A 22,982-nucleotide genomic window follows, 5' to 3' on the forward strand; every position below is an offset into this window, starting at 1 on the left:
ATCATTCCTGCCTAAATTATTGCAAATACTGTGTAGAATTTACAAAAAACGCATTATGATTGCAAAACGAACAATGGAAGTGTATTGTGGGCATATCCGCGCGAAAAATGTAGGCGCTAAAACGTAAAGTTATGTATTATCGTTTTTATTTGCAAAATATCGCAACAAATATATTTTTATTCCGCAAGATCATTGATCAGTACAATCGAGACTAAGCCGATACGTATGACCGAGAGTCTACTGCATTTAGTATTTATTAATCAAGCTTTATTAGGAAAACTAGGTAATTTTGTTGAAAAAAACGGAGCATATGGCATCACAAAATTTAATACCTAGATTGCACTACAAAATCACTAAAATGCGCAAAATATTTAAAAAAATTTGACCCCCCGGTGGAGTGCGCCCCTCCCAGCATTTGACTCACGAGCCACCACTACCCGTAACCGTTAGCCGCATGTATGTACGATGCATCACGGCCTGGGCCTTCTCCCACATTCAAGGGGCAACTCCTCGCACTTCCTCAGAGCTGAGCGAAGGCTGAGTATCGAGCCCCCTCCAAAAAATGGATTTTCAATCTCGAAATTACGGCGTCTCTGAAAAGCTTTCATCAGAAACATCGAGAAGATGATGGCGGGAGCAGAATTTCAGAATTGTGTTTTAATGTTCCGACAAAATGTATATTAATAATTACTAAAATTATGTATAAATATTCCATTATATATAAATATTTGTGCCATTGCCATTAAATAGTTACGTCATTTCGAAGCTTAAGATGTATTTTACCGTTGGCGTTGTCGGTCCTTACCTTCAGATTGCAATAATTTGTACCGCTCGACCAATTTTCTATAAATTTCGCGACAAAAATGCGGTGACAACACAATTACTTTTATTTGCATATCAATTTATCACATCAGCTTAGTAACCCATTTATATGCGCGGTGGGCGACAACACATTTAGAGGCCGACTTAAGGATCCTCTTTTGTAATATTCATGATAGTTTGTGTAAAATCTGTGAAACGCTTTTTCATAGCTCGGAGTAATTTTTGACGAAGCGCGCAGCATTGTATTTTACTTCGTTCATGGATTAAATCTTTCTTCTCTCGATTCCATTGGCTCGCAAAGAATAAAAGATGCGACCGAAGGGCAGCTAAATAACAAAGAAACTATCGATTTTTCGGCCTGTCAACAGCAGGTGGCTGTTAATAACGCATTTATACAAGGAACTCTAACGATTTAGCTTATTATAGTGGAAAAATAACGCGTTCACCAATAAAAATGATGGTAGTTCAGTTATCTAAGTTTTTTCCTTAACACACATTTTTCGCACATTCAGTGAAACTTCGACATAGATCTTACAATCAAAGAACAACAAATATCTTACTCGGCAGAGTTTTAACTATCAACATGAATAGAATTAGACTATTTTATTAATATATCACTCTTTTTACAGTATTAATTCTCTTCGCTTAGTTACTTGTCATTTTCACCTCATTCTTATTTGATGCATAGTGATTTAAAAAAAATCCTCTTTCATGATTTTGACTACCTGTGCCTAGCATTTGAGTCATTGGTAGGAATTTAGACCGCTCTCTTTGTTACACCGAAAGACAATTGTGACAATTAAACTTAAGTTTTATTAAAGATGATGTCGTGTGTTTTATAAAAATAATAACCTCGTTAATTACACTGAGGAACAATCAATGTGTTGTCCTTGATCTTAGACTGGTTTTTAACTACCTTTTAGCCTCTGGGTACGAAAATAATCTCAGTTTTTATATGTAAGGTAAATTTTTTAAGCTATAGGATAACCTCTTTTTGCATTATATGTCATACAAATTTTGTACTGGAAGGAATTTAAATGGAAATCTCACCTTTTATACTGACCATAGAGAATGATTACTTATGAATGGTTTCGTACCGATGAATGCATTTTTACATATTTAGTTTTAGTTTACCGATACGTGTGAATTGACAACAAAATATCAGTGTATGTTAACCGCTCAACTCTGAAGCTCCTCACGAGCGAATTTTGGGCTATGTGCCTGTGTCTAACTATAGTATCTCCTGCATTACTAGACAAATACTCACCTGCCGCTGGCCTCATACAGCGTCATTTACCCGGCAGCAGTCGGATAAGGTAAATGCCAGCTAATTGAAGAGCAATGATGCCTCTTGTGATCGACGCTCAATTTCGCAGAGATTGGTCACATTCATGCAAGATGTAGTGAGAAAACTTGATGAGGTAGAATAAAACTAATTACATTTTTGATATCAGCATGTCTATTTTACCCTAAAACAGCTCAGAAATTGAAATTGTGTTAAAGTCGTTCTCCAGTGTTATTTTCTGATTTAAAAATGCTAAGAATAAGTTAATTGAAAAACAATGGATTAGCAAGTGATTCAGTGAAAATTAATGAGTAGAGGTTTAAAAACAATTATTTGACTTAAAGATTCGCATAGGGAGATTAAGGTGAGATTCCTCGGTCAGGTCAAATGATTTTTTGCAGCAAACCCTTTTCTGAATTGATGTTGAGTTTGAAGAAACAATGAGGGCGATATTTCTGAATGACAATATTCTTAATTAGCAAACCAGAACCATTGTACGTTAAGAATTGTGAGATGAAGAGCTCCTACAGCTGTAACTTACTCTGACAATTGAAAAACTGTTACTTATTTTAACCTTTGGACTATCAAAATGACTTTAACTACGAGTGGTTGCAACTATGACTGGTTATCTGGTGAGAATTGTAGTCAGTATCAGCAGAATTATTACTTAACGGAGATTTTACAGTATTTAGCCCAAAGTACACGAAGATACAACCAATGCTACCTCCCCTGTTCATTTCCTCTTCATTATGAATTTGTTTAGACATAAATTTATTAATATATACAGAGGCATCATTTTAATAACCTGATGCGGTTAAAAAATTAAAAAAAGTGTGACTACTTCGGGCTCAACCCACCCGAAAGAAAACACTCCAAAGGACCAGCGTGTGCGTGAACGTGAGTTTCCTCAGTTTATTCCATTCGATAATCTTAATTTCGATTGGGCTTTTGCTCCTGGAGTTGAATTCCAGCTGCGGCTCCTCAGTCGCGTCCGCGTCCGTCCTCGTCGGCTCTTGGTGCCGTGAGGAGAATGGATGCAAGTCGCTTTACGTGCCAATCTCCCAAGTTTTTACTGACCTGGCCCCATCGAGTTAAGTGGAGCTCCTGAGTGTCTACATATTATTGAAAGCGATAGTACACATAGAGACTCACAAGCTAAAATTCTTGGGGAATAAGCTCAAGAAGAGCGGGTCAAGATGTATAGTGAGACAAGATAGGTGCGGATAGCGCTATTTCGGCCTTCAAGAGGCCCTTTTCAACGCGAAGTACTATTCTTCAAAACAACTCAAGGTTGAATTGATAGGCAAGTGTGATCATCGCTAGAATATATTGGGGATGGCAATCGAAACTAAACGAAAGTAAAAACCAGTAAAATTTCAATAGTTTCGTTCAGCCTACCGCCATTAGATGCATGGGCTCTCATATTTTGACCACGAACAGGAGAACGGTGAAAGCAGACTGGCCATTCGATCTTTTAGCTCAACGTTTTGACCTCTGTACACGCATGTCACTCGCAATGGGTGCAAACTATTACCTCTTTTCGCTGCCCAATCAACTTCTGGGATCGAAACTTAACTAAGAGAAGCGGAGTTTCGATTAATTTAGTTTCGTTCCCGGGAGTAGGTCGAAACTAAACTCCTTGGTGATTTAAATTTCGTGCGGGAACGAAACTAAACCCAGGCCTCGTATTTTCGTTTCCCTCCGGGCCGAAACGAAACATTTTCGTTTCTCTTCACTTGCCGTCTCTGGAATAAATAGGGAAAATGAATTTGGGGGAGTACGGGCGTAACATATTGGTGGGCTGCAAAGTTGGTGGGTGACCGGGGAAGGGAAGAGGGGGAAGGGAAATGGTTAGTGACCATTGAAGAAATGAGAAGTGGATCAGGGAGGGAGGTTTTGTGTAGTATGTGGAAAAATCCGTTGACGGTTGGAAATGAAATTTTGAAACAACTCTTTCAAGAGAGAGAAATGGCAGGAATTGGGGACAGGTTTCGAGTAATTGCAAAGTAATTTACCTTTTTCTATTAAAATGAAGAATCTCTCGAATGCATCTAAAGGCCGCTATACACGGTGAATGATCATGCTGAATGATCCCGTGATCATTCACAGGGTCATGCCAGCAAAATAGAACATGTTCTAATTTTCACTGAATAATCATGCGCACGAAGGTTTATTCGCGAATTGTTCTGTCATACACGGTGAATGATCATGCGAATGAAATCATACGCCGTGTATAACGGCCTTAACAGATTGTTTGGAGTACTTTTTAATAGTTTTAAGTTTTCTTCTTCCATATCTTCCATACAGTGGCGTAACTATGGTGGTGATGGGGGAAAAGACCCCCCCAAAGCCTCAGAAAAATAAAAAAATATTTGAAACTCATGTTTAGTTTCGACATATGATAACTGGGTCTGCTTAAAGTTAAATATAATTTATTAATGATGTAAAATGTATTTCCAGGCATGTCATTTTTCAAAAATTTCCCCGGACCACCCGTTACGTGGGGGTGTCGAACCCCCAGGCCTCCCCATCCCTCCAAAGCATATTCCTAGCTACGCCACTGTCGTGACCTGTGTCAGTCCTTGTCAGTCCTGCGTGAGTCTTCATCTTACAACTCCTATTCAAAGCCGTGGAGTTCTAATCCTTATATTCATGGTATATTAATTGACTTTTTAGTTTACTCGAGGCTTTACCTTATTTGACAAGTTTTGAAAATGGACTAATGTCTTTATGAACACATTGAAATTAATGTTTGGCTGTGATATCGATATCATACAGAAAGTACGATGATACGTATGCTGGTTCTTATGGCTGGTATTTAAAGTAATTCGTCTGAGTCATACTCATCACATTTCTCAAAAGCGTGATTTTTCATTTCATTAAGAACAACACACATACGTGATTGAAGTACGTGAAGAAGACAACCATAAAATATATTTAAAGGGTAAATTTCAAATATTATAGATATATCATTGCAATATACGCTAAATCCAATCGGTTTTTTTTTGGAAGAAGCACTCCTTTACATGCTGTGAATGTTGCTTTGCCATCGTGACCAATCAATTCGTTTACGATATTCGATTTCCTATCGATATAAAAAATACTAAACAAGACAAAAACAAAATTATTATTGATGAACACAATTATTCAGGTAGTTAAAAATTCCTTTGGAAATTGATATACAAGTTATTTTGCTGGTGAGCCTGGAGGGCATTATGCATACTTGGAAAGAGTTTTTAAAACTTATTTTCTGATCTTTTTTCCCAATAATGTGGTGAATTTTAGATCTATTTCGTTTCTAAATCTTACTTTGGTGAAAATGCACGAATTTAAGCGTCTTTAATCGGCTTCATTCTTTCAAATGAAGTTAATTATTGCGAAATGATAATCAGGTTGATTGATGTAGCTACTTTGTTTTAGTATATTTATAATTGGCTTACGCACTAATCATAGGTCCAATGCAGGCCATAACGTTTATATTAATTGTGCAGGTAACTCTTTGGATCAACGTTAACGCCTTATAATATAAGAGTTAGTAATATAATGCATGTCTGCGTAAGCACAAAGATTAAAAGCATCCTGCATAAAGATTTCCGTGATTTCATTGATTTTTTCCTTGAAGTCAGTCATCTTTATTTTGGTACAGTAATGAAACTGCGAAATCTTAAAAAAACAAATGATACCCTTGAATCAATTTTATAAAATGACACATCTGTGATAACTATGCTTTGAAAGTTTAATTTAAAAGTAATACATCATTTGAAACATACATTTTAGTTGAAATACTTTGGAGAAAAAAGTATACAAAATAATTTTTGAATGATTAGCACTTAGTAGTGGTTATAAAAAACGGTGTGTTTTTAAAGTACTAATAACATTTTGCAATATAAACACAATGAATAAAAATTAGAGAACATTATAACTACGACCAAGATCATAACTGATAAATAACGTAAAAATGGTTATTTACTGCATGAAATGTTAAAATAAAAGTAGTTTTTTGGCATAATGCCTTACTTTCTAAGGAATTAGTAGAGCCTAATATTCCAAAGAACACATTTCTTCCTCCAGAAATTCCATGATGCAACTGAAGACGCCAAAGGTGATTGTTACTGGCAGGCCTGTAGAAGAGAAATTCAGGTGTTAAAATATAAATAATACCGAGTTTATCATTGAAGTTTACCAAAAAATTTGGCATAAGGTCATCATTTGGAAGAAAAATGTTTTCATTGGCAGTGTTTATGAAAGATGTCCTTAGAGCCTTAGATTATATCTTTTGCGGTTCAAAAAGTTTCATGAATAAATATACTACAAAAATTTCAATTTAATATTTTGAACAAATATATTTTCGTACTGATGTGGGAAAATGTCAGATAAAGTAACATTTGTTGGCTATCAAAATATATCTCTACGGAGTTCGGTTGATTCAATAGGTTTCCTCCTTGAATTTACATGAATTACAACCATATATTTCGGCTGTGCTCATAATTTATGGTAAGATTTGAAAGAGGGTCACTCAATTCCATTTAAAAGTTACGCATGTGCTATACTTTACTGGCCAAGCTGGCCTTTATAACGACCGATTGAGTTGTTACAGAGGTTCGGTGACATTCTCGGCGACTGCCAGTTGTGATTGTTTTGTTTGTACTGAGTCGGACGACTCGGACATCGGAGTGGGAAAGTGGCACGTGATCGCAGTGGTCATGCAGCGCGGGAGAGAGAGAGAGAGAGTGAGCGAGTGTGTCGTCAAAATGAATGAATTATAAATTTAACCCTCCGGAACTCGCGCTGAGCCTGCTAGGCCCACATTTATTTTTATATTTTCTTAATAGTTCTTGACCAATTCTCAATAATGCGCTCAGATTTTCTCTACCTTTTCCTTACTCTTTTAGTTACGTTTTATATGCGCAGAATATCCCGATCAACCTCTCATAAGGTAGGAATATGATACTTTTGCTTCGTATGCACACGGTCTGAGCCCATCAGTTTCTACGCGAGTGCTCGCGTAACAGTTTTGATTCTCACTCTTGGTCTATTCTTTTTCTCTGATTGCCTGCATAGACACAATGTAAGCTGCTATAGATAACTTCTAACACAATACTCCTAGTAAAGGTTCTTTTTCTATCAAATCAGCTTGATATTTTGAAAGTCAAAACTATTTACATGGGAGTATGTCTGAGAAGCCATTGTTGCTCTTCCTGCTGTAATTACAAGTGCGCTATAGTTGACACAAAGTAAGCTACTTGTGATGATTTCACACAATATTATATGTTACGGCTCGTTATAAATAGGCCTCTCCTCGAAAGTGTATTCACTTCGCCACTCGGCGGCTATGAAATTCGGAGGACACGGTCATTCTGACTAGAGAGTACAGATTTCGGAGGTGCTCTCCTCGCTGAAGTTTCAACTGCGCCACTTTCCGCCACAAAACCGTCAGTATTCTGTTTTAGCATGCTGGCAGTGATTTTTTGCTTGCGAAAATTATAGAAAATACAAAGAATAGCAGCAATGAAGACAAAAATTGATAGGCTAGCTGCGATTTATGAGATATTTGAAAAATTTGATAGTCAATTGTAAAAGTTCTTACATTATTGGTGAATACACAACCATTTATGAGAAAATTTTGGATTTTCGAGGTCTTTACGCCTTCCAGCAATAAATCCCATGTATGCCCAACAAATATGGGGTAAAAAGTTTTGCTTTGATGGGTAGATGCTAGAATATTTTATGCTAAGGACTCAGAAGTGTATGCTGGTCAACAACCTGATGGATCGTTTTCGGTCAACAACAGCCCTTCTGATATCGTGAAGAGGTTATGCTCTCCATCAGCAGTACTGGTAGAAATATTTCGATTGACAGTTTGTTTGCCAGTTCTTGTTTAGTAAATGAACTCTTGAAATTCCGACTTGCCGTGGTTGGAACAATTCGCAAAAATAAGCGAGAATCGCCTCGTTGAAACAAAAAATCGATATGAAAAATCCAGTTTATTTGATTTCTGCAAGAACGGTATTTTTGCATCATACATTCAAAGAAGGATAAATTTGTGTTTATGATATCAACCATGAACTATACCAAAAAAATTATGAAAGTAGTGGAGATGAAAGAAAGCCGGAAATGATTTCTTTTTATGACATGACAAAATCGGGACTAGATACACTAGATCAGATATGCACGGCATACAATGTATCAAGAAATGCACGGCGTTGTCCTATGACAAGTATTTACGCTATGATAAATATTGATGTGGTAAATTCTTGCATTTTTTACCTCGGAAACAAAAACTTATGAGTAAAATCTCGGAGAGCGTTATTTAGGCAATTGTCTGCTGGGCTCGTAGATGAACACGCAAAAAGAGGGGGACCATAAAAACACTCCTCAAAGAGTTAGGGCTAATTATAAGACGAGCCTATGAAGACTAACAGAATAGATTAACCATAGACAACTAAAAAGGCAGAGAAACCAAAGTGCAATGGAATTTGAAAAAGGTGTGCACACTGTGAATACACGAAAAATATATTTACCGGGTATGTCTGCGAAAATTGTGGAAAGTGTATTTGTCTCGGGCATACACATTTCTTGCATGGTGCATGCTTGCAGAATAATGTTCATTGCTATTTTTGCCTTCTTACTATCCTAGTATTAATAGTGTGTAGTGGTTTTACGAGTCAATAAATCAATAACAAGTAATGTTTATCTATTTTATATCACACTCGATGTGATGTAATAATTGCATATTTTATCAGACGTTAATGGACTTGATTTTCATGAAATGGACCATTTCAGCATTATTAGTTTGATTTAAACAAACAAAAGAGGAAAAGTAATTGACTTTCATAGGGGATGTTCTCAAAAAGAAAATAGTGCCTGACAGGCTCAGCGCAAGTACTCACGTTCCAAAAAGGGGCGCGGGTCCTGCAGGGTTAAATTGATATTTGTTTTCCGGTTTAATACCGCGCCGACTCATTTATGGATGATGACAGTTACGGGCTTATTCCAGCTTCCGTCTTCGGGTCCAAATGATCTGCAGAGCCTCTGTTCTTTATATATATAGGTAGTCAGGCGCGTGTTGATCTACTCGGTTTGAATTTCATTGTTGGAAGAGCCGTTTGAATAATGAAGCTGGAGGATAGAAGTTAAATGCTTGCGGGGTTTTAATGTGATACTTAGATCCATGCGACATCCGAAATCGTGGAAAAATGTTCATAAGGGCGCAAAATCTAAAAATAGTGTAAGAAATGAAAACAGTATGAAGCCAAAGAGTTTTTGCTCCTCAAAAATGAAGTATTCCCGAAGATGTATTATCACCAGGAAAGAATTTCACATGGATGACGGTGAGTAAATAAAAGCTGCACCACTAAAATTTCCCTTTGCTAAAATTTTTGACCTTAGCTATGTTGCTGGTATTGTATATATCTCCTTCAAAAATTTTGGTTAAGATGACATCTTCAACTTTTAAAGGAATCAAAACTTCAATTACACTCAGCAAGCATGAAATGGTCTTATAACTTTCGGGAGTTGGTCACGAATCTTGTTGTTAACGGAAGAGGGAAAGGGAGGAAAGTGAAGTGATGAAAGAAGATTATAATTGAGAGAGGGATAAAAACAATATTATATTTACTACTTTTTAACTTCACATGTGTAAACTTTGAAAATTACTTGGAATGGACGGGTAGGCAACTCAGTGGTGACCTTTTAGGGAGATTTGTATCGAGATTCGGTTAAATTTCCGGCTGCAATAATGAAAAACAAAACAATGCAATATTAACATTTGAAACGTAATGATTCGGAATTGAAAATTTTCTGGACTAGGTAAGTCTAGCTTAGAAGAGATGGAATCATTAATTTTACGTTAAGTACTTCATGAATGTTATTCAAGTACTCATGAATTGTATGTACTTTTAGATTATGACCTCAACTTAGTAGTGGTTTGCTGTGCATTTATTCAAAGAGCATATTCCTCTTTAGATTTCTCATAGTTTGATAAGAAGAACGTTAAAGTTGGCTTGATTTTCAAGGAATCATTCATGGAGAAATGTTAAAAAACTCCATTTAAAAACTGCGCCATATCTAAATGTTGAACATGATTTTTTTTATTCGATGAGGGTCATCTTATGTCATATTGGTAATTTTCTGACAATTATATAATGCGGTTTCATGTTTTTATTTCATATTTGGATAAAAGAAGTAACACAATTTGAATTGTATGTGTTCCATGAGACAAACTCAATGGTGCTGCCAAAATAACTCATGGATGTTAACAATATTGCATATATGAGTGTTATTATATTCATTTAGCGTATTGATCAATGAAACGAACAAGGACCTGAAAAATCGGAATTATGGAAAAAAGTCGGGTTGAGGATATGAACACGAAATCTTCGGCGCACAATTCCTGCCATCTAACTACCTCGGCCACTATGCCATTCGGTTGAAGGACCGGACGCATGATATTACATACGGTAGGACTGAAAGTTTCGGAGCGTTTTTCTCGTGAATGGCTGGCCATCTAGTCTTATGTCTGGGGCATTGTAACACTATGGCATAGTGCTAGAAACACGCACCGTCCCTCTCCAAACTTCATTTCCCAACCCTGGCACTCCCCTTGTAAGTTTCATCACCTTCCTCCTAACTGTTGCGTAGCTGCATCCAAATTGAGCCTCCCTGGATAAGGTAACTGCTCTACCGACACAAATGATTATCCTAGATCAAATGGCGAATCCTGATGTCCACGAAATTGTGAGTGGCTCGAGGTCTGCCGCTCCTTCGCCTATCTATCACCGAATTGTCGCACAGTGGGCTGAAATCGAAAAAAGCTGGCCATAAATGATTTTTTTCACTTTTTAATTTTGAAAAACTATTATATTTTCAAATTATAGAATGATCAGTGACCACATCACTGAAATAATTTTATTTATAACTCATTTTTTTAAAGCAGGAGATGTCTGTCAATTTAATGAAAAATAATCTCAAAATTTTTTTCCCATTTTTTTAAACAATAGGGTAGTTTCCTATTATTTTTTATTGCCGAAATCGAAAGATTATTACTCCTGGAGTACGTACTTCACGCTTTTAGATTTTTAAATGGCGATATCTATTTTTTGCGATTAAACGAAAAGTGAGAATTTTCAAGCGCGCGAAAACGCGACGGCTAAGTAGGAATGATGGGTAAAGTCCGTGTGACGTATTTCTGTTTCCCGCTGCCGCACTGTGAGGTGACCTTGGGGCGAGGATGTGTGCGCTGCTGCGATGCAGGTTGCTAGCAGGTAGCAGAGTACCCTGCTAGCGGGTAGCGCTTGGCTTAAATAAGGATTATTATTACCCTATCAAACGAAGGAAACTTTCCGAACTTAGGTAATTTTAATGGGTGATTATTAAAAGATGTTTCCCTGAGCTCTGTGCCTCATGCATGCATTGGTAATCTCAGACGATGTAAAACTCCTATCTACTCGTATAGAAACTAGGTCCCTGTGACGTTCCGTGGAGTGGAATCGCATGGGCGCCAATCTGGCCTTTTTCAAATGAGGTTAAAATTGACCGTTGCTATTCGTCAAAACTGGTATTTCTAAAACCAAATAATTTTTATATTATGAATACACAAATGGTGGGTAACGAATCGCAATCAATGCCTTTCGTTTTCTTTGATAAAGGAAACTACCCTATTGACTCAAGTTTTTTGCTACTGCTGCGTTATATTTTAAAATGCCTAAATTTAAATCATTTCGCAATAAAAATAAACGTTTTTAGATACCGTTGTAGTGAAAATTTTTATTCTAACGATAATTTTTGTTACTTTTATTTAAAAAATTAAAATGTCCTATTTTCACGTATTTTTAACATAATGTAGAGAAAAACCTTATGTTTTTCACTTTGCTTCACGAAGTGTTTCGCACCACATTATAAAATAAAGTGTCGACTTTAGTTATTAATTGAAAAATCCTGCCCCAATTTGCCACCCCGCCTCTTCTATCAAGTTATGTGCGTAAATGTCCAACCGCCCGACGCGGTGGTTAGATGCGAACATTTGTTCAGGCTTAGCCGTAGTCGAGGATGATTCGCTAAAAGTGAGACAGAATTACAAATGTTCCCACTTACACAAATTGCTTACATTTAGCATGCCATATAAGTCATATTGTTACAATTTTTCCAAGGGCACATTACGATTTCCTTCATAAGACATATAATGGACACATAATAAAGAAATTCGTGACTTAATTGTTAATTGAAGTGAAAATTCGTTGTCGTCAAAACATAAATTGGCCCTTCAATATCTTCATGCTAAGTTAAACTTGGGGAAAGACGAGAAGACAAAGGAAATGTTGAAGAACGTCATGAATAAATACTTTTTCAATAGGGATATCCAGAAATGGGAAGAATGCAAGAGAACCAGTGTCAGGTTTTAAGAAAAATTTCGATGTTGGTTAGAGAGGGATATACTGCTCCCAACAAATATGCATAAATCTCTTCTTGAGACTCTTTGTTCAAGCATGGTCAAGGCACGACTAATGATGGGAACACTGCCCGACGTTCTTTTCTGATCCTAAGCTAACATCAGAAATTACCGGTATATTTACCATCAAAGCTCATATTATAAAGATCTTTATTTATTAATTCCAGAATTTGTTATGAATATTTAGAATTTTTCTGGAAGAAGAATTTGGTGAGGACTTTTTTTCCTTTTCAAATAGGCTTTAACGAGGAACTCATCTCAAGGCTTGCCTCGATTTTAAAAGCTCTTTCATCTGGACTTGAAATAGATTACGCCAATTTCAGCGAGTACTACTCAGAAACTGCATCCCTTTTTGTGGTACCACACGCCGCCCACGGTGCAAAAAGTGCTGTTTCATGGAGCATCGATTGCCAAGGCAGCAGTGCTTCCAATTGGCCAATTTTCTTAGGAAGCTTTGCAATCTCGCCACAAAGATATCAAAAGATTCGGAGCGCACCACACGCGAAAAATTTCGCGCTTAGCTGAAATGGGAGATCTTTTCCGAAGGCTCCTCCTTACTTCGGATCATCTAATATTAAATAGTTATGTATGTATAAATGCCAATAGAAATGTTTCAAAGGATATACGAAACTTACTTGTATTGGAGGAGCCAACTTCTGATGAGGACAGAGACGGCTGGGAATCCGAAGAAAAGTGGTAGTCAACTGGTAAATTTATCCCTTATGTTTTCTTATGTTTCATATATTTATGCTAATTTATTATGGTTCATAAATAATTTTATGTGGTACTATGGTTTATGGTATAAATTGTTTGCTAAGCGATTTCTTATGTGTGTTCTCTCAGACAAAATGTTGACATAAAGTTAATTGACTAAATCACTAATAATGTTTAAAAAGTAATTTTATATATTTAATATGATTTTTTAATTATTAAATTTAATTCTAAACTACATACTTTTTTATTCCTAACTATTAATTTCAATTAAATATTCCCTCTCTACTGAGCGGTCCAAATAGTCGATTTTTGGATTTTTTTCCGTCTCCGCGAATTTGTTTAAAAAAAATTCCCCGGATCAATTATTCGGAAAAATGTCATTGTATTCATGTTATATGGCATAAACAAGAATAGTAGGTAAAATTTCATTGAGATAATTACAAAAATATGGAATAATATGAAAGGATATATGGAGTAATAACATGAAATATGTGACTCTTTGTACCAGTCTATGAACTGTTCAATAACGCTGACGCCTGGTTTTTATCCACCCTGACCCTATTTTCAGAATCCCTTGCTTTTAAATTTGAAATGACATTCTTAAAAAGGATAAGAACACACTGGCCTTATTTTTAACTTTTATGTGGCTAATTGCAATTAAAAATTAGTATATGATCCTGTTGGAGTGAATGTAAAATGATTGGAAACCGAAAGAGAAATACAAAACAAGTTAACGAGTAAAAAATTGTAAGCAAAATTTCCACGTCGGTGACTCGAACTGGTAGTAATAACTTTCAGAGTTCACTCCTCTAGACAACCACAACTGCCTCCAAATATGGTTTTTATTTTACGTATAATAAAACTAACAAGGAAAACCGGGGACCGTACGGAATAAATGCAAACGAAATAATAAATAAATCGGACATAAATTGTAACACAATGATCAATGAAAACTTCTCAACTATCGGCGCGCGGAACTCGCCAACATGGCTGCTTGCGTGAGTCTAGTCTGTGCCGAAGAATTCATTATATCCGAAATTAGGAAAAAATATTCTTACGCATACAATTTAAGAGACTAAATATACCGGAACAGAAATCACAGTTATAAATACTGGAGGAAGATAGGAGTATGTGTTGGAATGGAAGGTAGTGAGAACTTTATGTTGAATAAAAACTTTTGGGGTATGTCACCGCGTCAATTCTTGGGCGGCCCCAACGTTTCCCGACCGATGCTGGTCCCTTTCTCAAGGGATTCTGAAGACTTTGCCGAAGAGAGGCGGAAGCTAGAGGCCATAGAGTTTATATTACTATAGTGTAGAGCATTTATGCTATGTATAGTATCTATGCCATTCTATGTGGAAATGAAATCGACGACAGAGTTATCTCTCGCACATTTAATAAAGTCATCAAAAAGAACGAAATCAAAAACAACACCGCAGAATCCGCGAACTCATCCATAAATGACTTCTGCGACCGGAAGAAAGCCTTCCTGCCGTACATTAAGAGGATGACAGACATAATAGGAAATGTCCTATGTAAATTCCAGATGAGGACAATATTCTCGCCTCACATACAGATAAAACATCACTTAAAAAAGTATAGAACTCCACTACAAGTGGAAGGGGTCTACCCAATAGGGTAGTTTCCTTCATTAAAGAAAACGAAAGGCATTGATTGAGATTCGTTACCCACCATTAGGGTTTTCATAATATACAAATTATTTAGTTTTAGAAATCCCAGTTTAAACGAATGGCGATGGTCAATTTTAACCTCATTTGAAAAAGGTCAGATTGGCGCCCATGCGATGCCACTCCACGGAACGTCACAGGGACCTAGTTTCTATACGAGTAGGTAGGAGTTTTACATTTTCTGAGATTGCCAATGCATGCATGAGGCACAGAGCTCAGGGAAACATCTCTTAATAATCACCCATTAAAATTACCTAAGTTTGGAAAGTTTCCTTCGTTTGATAGGGTAATAATAATCCTTATTTAAGCCAAGCGCTACCTGCTAGCAGGGTACTCGGCTACCAGCTAGCAGCCTGCGTCGTATCAGCGCTCAAAGCCTCGCCCCAAGGTCACCTCACACGGCGAAAACTGGAACCAAAAATACGTCACACGGACTTTTCCCAGCATTTCCACTTGGCCTCCGCGTTTTCGCGCGCTTGAAATTTTTGACTTTTCCTTTAATCGCGAAAAATAGATATCGTCATTCGAAAATCTAAGAACGTGAAATGCGTACTCTAAATAATCTTTCGATTTAGGCAATTAAAAATTATAGGAAACAACCCTATTCCCTGCCAGACCTGTGGGAATAACTACTTCGGCGAAACAGGCAGATCAGTCAAAACACGCCTGGAGGAGCACGAGAGAGCGATTCGACTGGGGCAGTCAACAAAGTCCCCGGAAGCCGAACACGTAGCGCTTGGCCACACAATGGACCTCAAGGAAGCCAATATCCTTGCCAAAGTTAAAGTTTTTAAACAGAGACTCGTCAGAGAAGTCATTGAAATATCTAAAGAAGAAAAGAACAATTTCAACAGGGACACCGGCATTAAAATTAGCCGTACTTGGCCACCCATGGTGAGAAAAAACAGTCAACAACCCACTCCTCCAACCACATGCTCCCCTCCCACACCACCTGACACAGATATCTATATATAAGAATTTAAATTCCCAACTCTTCAGAATCCCTTGAGAAAGCAATCAGCCTCGGTCGGGAAGCGCTGGGGCCACCCAAGAATTGACGCGGCGACATAGGCTAAAAGTTTTTATTCAACATGACAAGCACCCGCGAAAGTTTTGACGAAAAAGTAACAACTTCAAATTATGATGATTCTCAAAGGTTATGAATGTTGAAGATTGAGTAGTAATATCATCGCGTTTTGCAGCGTAAGATGAGTCGGACAGATGGAAGTCTCTACGGGATAAATATGTATCACACCGGGTACCCTCTGTAAATTGACGTGTGGATTAGAGTAATGGGCTCCCAGAGAAAATGGAAGAATTATACTTTTTTGGGTTAGATGATCCACAAAAGATTATTACAGTACCTCTACTGTGGAAGTATTCATGGTCGCCATATTTCATTTGTTTTATTGTCATTTCTCTGAAGCAGATAGATCACTGGAGCTTCCTACTCTTCGGTTCGCCAACGCATAGATTCGCTTTCATGAGAACAGTTCACGCGAACAATGACGGGTCTCGTTGCGCGCGTGCGCGCCAGGCGTATTCATGAAAACCTACCTTAAGGGAAACTATAGTGTATATACCGGAAGTTTGCGTACGAGCCCGTGAAGTACCTGAGCCGCGAGCAAAGGAGGGGAGGAAAGACCGACAAAAAAACCGTGTGGGACCGGCTCAGGTAGCTGGCAGGTCCATTCGCTCGCCCCTTTCCTCTCCCCCGACGAAGGCAACTAGCACCTATAATTATTAACCTTTTTTACTTTCTCATAACATCTCAATCTAAATATTGTATTTGTAAAGTACTAAAAAAAACTAAGAAGAATAATATAAAACACGAAGTGCTCCGATCATAATTATCGAAATGGTCGAAATATAAAACAAAACATACCTATAGTTTAACGGCTAAAAAATAACTTTCGACAATTTCGTTATTTATGATCGTAGAACTTCGTGTATCATTCTTCTTGGCTTTTTTTAGTAATTTACGAATATGTTATTTACATTGAGATAGTAAAGAAAGTAAAAAAGTTAATAATTCTATTAGAGGTGCTAGTTGCGTTTGTCGGGGGGAGGAAAGGGACGGGCGAACGGACCCGTCAGCTACCTGTGTCGGTCCTTTCCTTCCCTTCTTTGCTCGCAGCTCAGGTACTTCGCGGGCCCGTGCGCCAACTTACGGTATACGCACTATAAAATTTCTCGAGAAGCAGAAGTGGCACCGCAAATTGAGTCCTAAAACTTTTCAAAGTGACTGTACAACACAATGGAAAAGTATTGAACGAGGAATGTCTTTACCTTATGATGGAGGCGTCTTCAATTCATTTATTGATTGGTTCCTGAGCGCCTTGGATCTTTGCCCGTCTTTTGTCAGAAATTGCCTTTTTCAGGGTTGAGAAAATGGCTACGAGGACGCTAACAGTTAAAGCAAAAATTGCGGCGTAAATCACTTCCATCAAAACCTGTAAAAAGAACACAAAAGACATTTTAGATTTAATTAGTCTCTCAAATATGAAAGAAATATCATTAAATAGGATAAATTATTGAAAATATTTACCCTTTCTTTATAATTTTACAATTTTATCATGATAGAAATCAAATAAAAGCATGAAAAAACTGTCGAATATGAGAGAAAAATCATTAATACTATTTACACATTTTACATAAAAATGCCAATAAACGCAATCAGCATGAATTGAAATTCAAAATATGTTGCGTTCAAAATACACGCATGGAGTCAATGAAAAAGATTTGGTAAAAATAATTAAATATACCCTCGCAAAAATAATTTATATTTCACGAGTTTATAGTTTTTTATTGACGTTTCGTCCAAATTTCCTGTGGCCTTAGCGGTTTCTAACGTCACTTTGGAAATACCCTTCATTACTATACTTCCTTCCTCATTTCAATTATCAACAATAATTTTTTATTGATGCATATATTGGAGGTCACTTTCCTTTAAATTTTTTACCAGTAGCAAATTCAATGTCGTGTAACTCTCTCTCTAGAAGTGAATGCAAAATTGTCGACCAATGGATTTTCTTAGTAACACGTCTATTATGAAAATGTTTGTTAAGCAGACGTGCAAATTTTAATCCGCGTGTCTTACAGGAAAATAGCTGATGTAAGCACAGTTTTTTGCACTACCTTCTCTGTTACTAAAACTAGTGCTTAACGGAATTTATACGGAGCTGAGCTAATTACTCATAAATAAAAGTGATTATTCTGAAACTTAAGCAGACGACAATATGTGTATAATAAATAAGGTAAAACAGTGAAAAGGGAGGCGAAGACCCCACGCATAGTTAAGATTGTTTTTGCCACTACCTAGAATTTATACTTTTCCACGACGCGCACTAATCGTAATAAGACGGAAATCGCAATCGAAGATTACAAATTTTTAACGTCTATCAAATTCATGGAATCCTCTAGAATATTGCAAAATCCATGTACATTAGGCCGGCCCTTATTTTTCAGAATTGCGAAAAGTTATATTTTCCTAGTCTCAAAATGATCCAAATGAGGTTTATATTTACATGTTGAAATTTGGTTACTCTAAAATAACGGCAACCCGTGCCCCAAGGGCCCTAAGTACTGAGGACCCTCAATTAAGCTTTTTGAAGCAGAAAAAGTGCTATCCATATGTAAAACGTAAAAGGAAAGGCTTAAGGTCCGATTTTCTGTTTGTTTTGACCTATCTCTAAGCGTTTACGAGATATCGTCCGTCGTAATGCAATCCACCCCCCCAGGGCGCCACCCCGCACTGGGGCGCCGCTGAGGTACGGCCCGCACCACTTACTAGAGACTACCCCTACACCCCCTCCCCTCCCTCGACAGAGTCTTTGCTCCCACTGGCAAGATCTAGCCTCTGAAGAAATGTGCTTACCTTTTTCACATCCGATACTTTATATGTAAGTAGAAATTAGGGGAATTTTTGCTCAGTTCATGAGTTACATGATTACATTTAGCCGCTTGAGCATGCCATAATATATGCTCTCTAACTAGCACGGTATTGAATGCTGCTCTGGTCAACAAAATACCATTATCGTCGCAGTATGTTTCCCTGCCTGCTCATTCATGATAGCGATAAAGAATTTGTTAAATACCCTCATCGACGAAAACGGTTGGAATACGAATACACGAGTCCTTTAATGCAACTGTTTTTGTAATATATTATAACGACGGTAGGGCCAAAAAACTCCCATCTTCACGATTTTAATTTAAATGGAACGAAGTGGATCGGGCCGGTGTGGTAGCTGAAGTGTCGGCTTCCCACTCCGTGGGCTCGGGTTCAAATGCCGGCAGTGGCAGAGAATTTTCAGGGATAACCCCATTCCTGATTGAATGTTATACGGAGAACATTTCAAGGGCAACACTCCATCCGTCGGGTGGGACGTTAAGCCGTGGCCCCTTGGCGCCTTTCGTTAAGGCTAATGCCGACGCCGCGGCGTCGTGTATTGCGGGCTATGGGGCGCGACAACCGCTCGACATCATTTTGCTTTACCACGAAAAAATCGGAGGGGAGCTAGTTGGAGCAAGATTTTTCTTATCCGTATAATAATATAGACTTCAGTCTAACTCTTTGTATAAATATTTTAGGAGCGGCAAGCGGCGGTAACTACTTTTATCCTAGCGTCAGGTAAAAAATTAACGAAAAACAGTGATATTTTTAGCAATTCATAAAGTTCATTAATAACGATTGACTAAAACAAAAGTTCGCTCTTAATTAACTAAAAGGGTGGTACTACCAATAAATATCCTCAAAAATTTCGAGCTATAAACTGTATTCCATTGCATGTGGAACAAACGATGAACTTTTACGTATAAATCGCGCACTCACAATTTCATGGATTTTCATTGATTTTTGGCGAGCTATAAAGATTAAACAAAAATTTTTGAAAAAAAAATTGAATTCAGTTTTACATGCCTAGGACCTTATAAAATAATATAGCATTCCCGATTTGAAATAAAAAAGTAGATATTTTGATTTTTGGCCAGTTTTTTCGATTTCAGCCCACAGTGCGCCGGGTTCCTCTCCACCCTTCCTTCCATACCGTTCCCTGATGGCGCAAATGAATTCGGCTATCGGTTGCCTCCTCCGAATACCATGCGATGAAATGAATAAATAATATTTACTCTCATTTCATATACTTAAAACCATAAAAATACTATTAGCTGCTGGAAGAGCAACGGCGTGGATGGTCGCAATATTATGCTAAATGGTGGCCGACTTACCCCAAATTTTGGATTCTTCTCGGTAGTATGAACAGAAGCAGTCTTGTTTTTCATGGAACTATCGCCTTCTTTAAGTGGCTTCTTCAGTTTATCCTGGTCAGCTGCTGCTCTTCCCATCAGGACTTTCTCAATAATTCCGCTGTAGATTTTGGAGGCATTCGCGGATCCCGCATTTTTTTCAAGAGAGGGAAAATCAAAGCTGGGGTCGTCAATCCTAATTTTGCCCAAGGGAAGACTGAGGTTCTTAATTTTCAATTCAGTAATATTTATCATCGGCCAGATTGCAAAATAGTCAGGTTTTTCTTTCGTAGTAAAATTTTTCTTGTCTGCACGCTCACTTCCAATGAGACTTTTGCCGTACTCGTTGATGAATACCGACAAAGGATTCTTTGGTGTCATTTGGGTGCTGACCCTTTTAATTTCTTCGTTGCCGATATCGGTGACATAAATATTATCATCAGAAGCAACAGTAGCGCTGGATTCGCTCATTTTCTCCTTGCGGATTATCATGCTCTCAGGTTGACCATGGACTTCGGCAAATTTTGGCCAACTTCCCAAACCATTTTTCGCGGTGATATTTTTCTTATGATCATATTGGTTTCTTCTCAAGGTGCCACGGACATTATGGTCAGATTTAGGGCTTTTGGGTGCCTTCACATCAGTTTTTTTGTTTTCGCTGTCCGAAGAGTTGATTGCAGATGTTGTATCTTCAGCGGAAACCACACCAGTGCTGGGGTCTTCAACTTTGATCCCGCTCATTAGTTCAGTATTGTTCATCCACTGAGCTTCATTCCAAACAGATGCCGTTCCCCTCTCCAAATCATTTGATTTCTCTGTCGTATTTGTTTTTGTCTTGCGTTGCCCGTTGTTTCCCCTGAAAGTGCTGCTATTTTCTTTTAGGAATTCCACCAGAATCTTCTCCAATTTCTTCATCACGCCATCTCCGGTGGCATTCACGTCTGCAGTGCTCTTTCCAGGAGAGGACAAGGTTGAGTTTGAGTCTTCATCCTTCATCTTTCTCACGTGGTCACTCTTTTTCTCAAGCTTACCTTCGGTTTCGGCAAGTTTCGGCACACTTAAGGAATCGTCAGGATTTTCTGTCGCAGTGAAATTTTCAAGATGTTCACCGTTGAAACTGTCGCTCTCTCCATCAAATGATTCCGCCAAAGACTTCTCAAATATCTTCTGTACACCAACACTTTCATTTCCTTTCCTACCGAAAGTGAATGCATCCATGCTTTCTGCTCTTTCAAGGGAGTCTACCCGGGTGATGAAGTCCTTAGCTTTAATGTTGTTCATAAGGTGACTGTTATTCGTTTTTTTACCGCCAATCTTGATCAATGCCGGCCAAGTTACCGAATAGTCAGATTTTTCTGTTGCGGTGGAATTTTCGATGTCTGCCCAATCAGTCTCTCCGAAGGTGCCACCACTTTCATCACGGGACTCGGCAGTAGATGACGTATTGAATGTCTTTGAGACGCCAAAATTTTCAAATTCTTGTTTGTCTCCAGCGGAGGCATTCTTGACTTCGGTCCTGTCTTCAGCAGAATGTGCATTAGGGCTGGAGTCTTCAACCTCTGACCCATTCTTAAGTTGAGTGCTGTTCTTATGATGAGCTTCTTTTTTCTCGTAAAATATCGATCTAGTTACAAATTTACTATTTTTAACTGTAAAGGCTGAATTTTCAATAGTTGCCTCGTCGTTTCCTCCAAAATTGCCGCTTTCATCATCGAGTGATTCCACGTCAGACCTCTCAGATGTCTTCGTAAGGCCAATCTTTCCAATATTTTTGGTATCGGCAGTGGAAGCAGTCACGTCTTCAATTCCGTGTTTCAGGGGCGGCAAACGTGTGCTGAAATCTTCATCTTTCACCATCTTCATCAGAAAAATATTTTTCTTAAGTAGACCGTCGGTATTGGTTGCAGTGTCGAATTTGGCATACTTCTCGGCTGAATTTCCGTATCTCGATGCATTTACGTAGGGTAAAAATAGTGCGAGGGCAACTATTACTCTAACTAAATGTTTCAGCATGATAAATTAGGCTAATCCCTGAGAATCCTAATCACAAGCTTTGCGTTGCACAATTTCACCACAATTATGTTGCTGATGTTTGCACTTCACAAAGAATTGAAGGAAGTCCTTATGGGAAATATTATTCAAATTTAAAAACTTGATTCCAATTTGTCTATTTTCGTTGCACAATATGCTCTTCACTTGTGTCACTGGTGTATGAACTTCACTATGAGGCGTATGCTGCGCTTCTTGGTATAAAAAGTTTCGCCTAATTCACTCGCATGAACGTCAACGAAGAAGACACTCGATGATGTTCACTGGACGACTGATCAAGACGTACTGGATGACTCTCCTCTCGCGTCTTTCCATGAGTACCCATGTCCATGTCCCCCTCTCTCTGATCACCCCACCCCTCTTCCGCCCCCTTCATCCTCTTCCTCACCTCCAACTACCCCTTTTAAAATTGCACCCAGCTTGCTTTCGTAATGAGTGGTATTTTTCGTAAGAATTTTCCCTGACGTCGTTCCAATCCGTGAAACCCATTAATGTGAGACAAAAATGGAGCAATAAAATTGCAAAAGAAGGAGTTCATTTTTTTGCTTTTTTTTAAGTTTTATTAAGTTATCTAAAAAGAAAGCAATGAATTTTATTTTGGTTAATTAGTATTATTCAAGTGCTCATAATTAAAGTATTATTCAAGTTGCGAACGGACATGGTTAATTTTAATTAGGTGATTATTATATTTTCCTCGGTTCGTATCTTTCATATTCTCGGAACTTTTACGAGT

The 22,982-nt window shown here is 37.9% G+C and overlaps 1 protein-coding gene across 1 annotated transcript; it reads right to left on the minus strand.

The window, feature by feature from the left end:
* Positions 1-5,938: 5,938 nt before the first annotated feature.
* Positions 5,939-22,496, minus strand: LOC124171832. The gene is made up of 3 exons (XM_046551184.1): positions 20,183-22,496; positions 17,246-17,409; positions 5,939-6,228 (listed from the first exon to the last, which is right to left on the minus strand). The coding sequence occupies exons 1-2, from the start codon at positions 22,211-22,213 to the stop codon at positions 17,269-17,271; spliced, it is 2,172 nt and encodes a 723-aa protein (XP_046407140.1). The 5' UTR covers positions 22,214-22,496; the 3' UTR covers positions 5,939-6,228; positions 17,246-17,268.
* Positions 22,497-22,982: the final 486 nt, after the last annotated feature.

This window comes from Ischnura elegans, chromosome X (assembly GCF_921293095.1).
Source record: "Ischnura elegans chromosome X, ioIscEleg1.1, whole genome shotgun sequence".
Classification (NCBI taxonomy): Eukaryota; Metazoa; Arthropoda; class Insecta; order Odonata; family Coenagrionidae; genus Ischnura; species Ischnura elegans.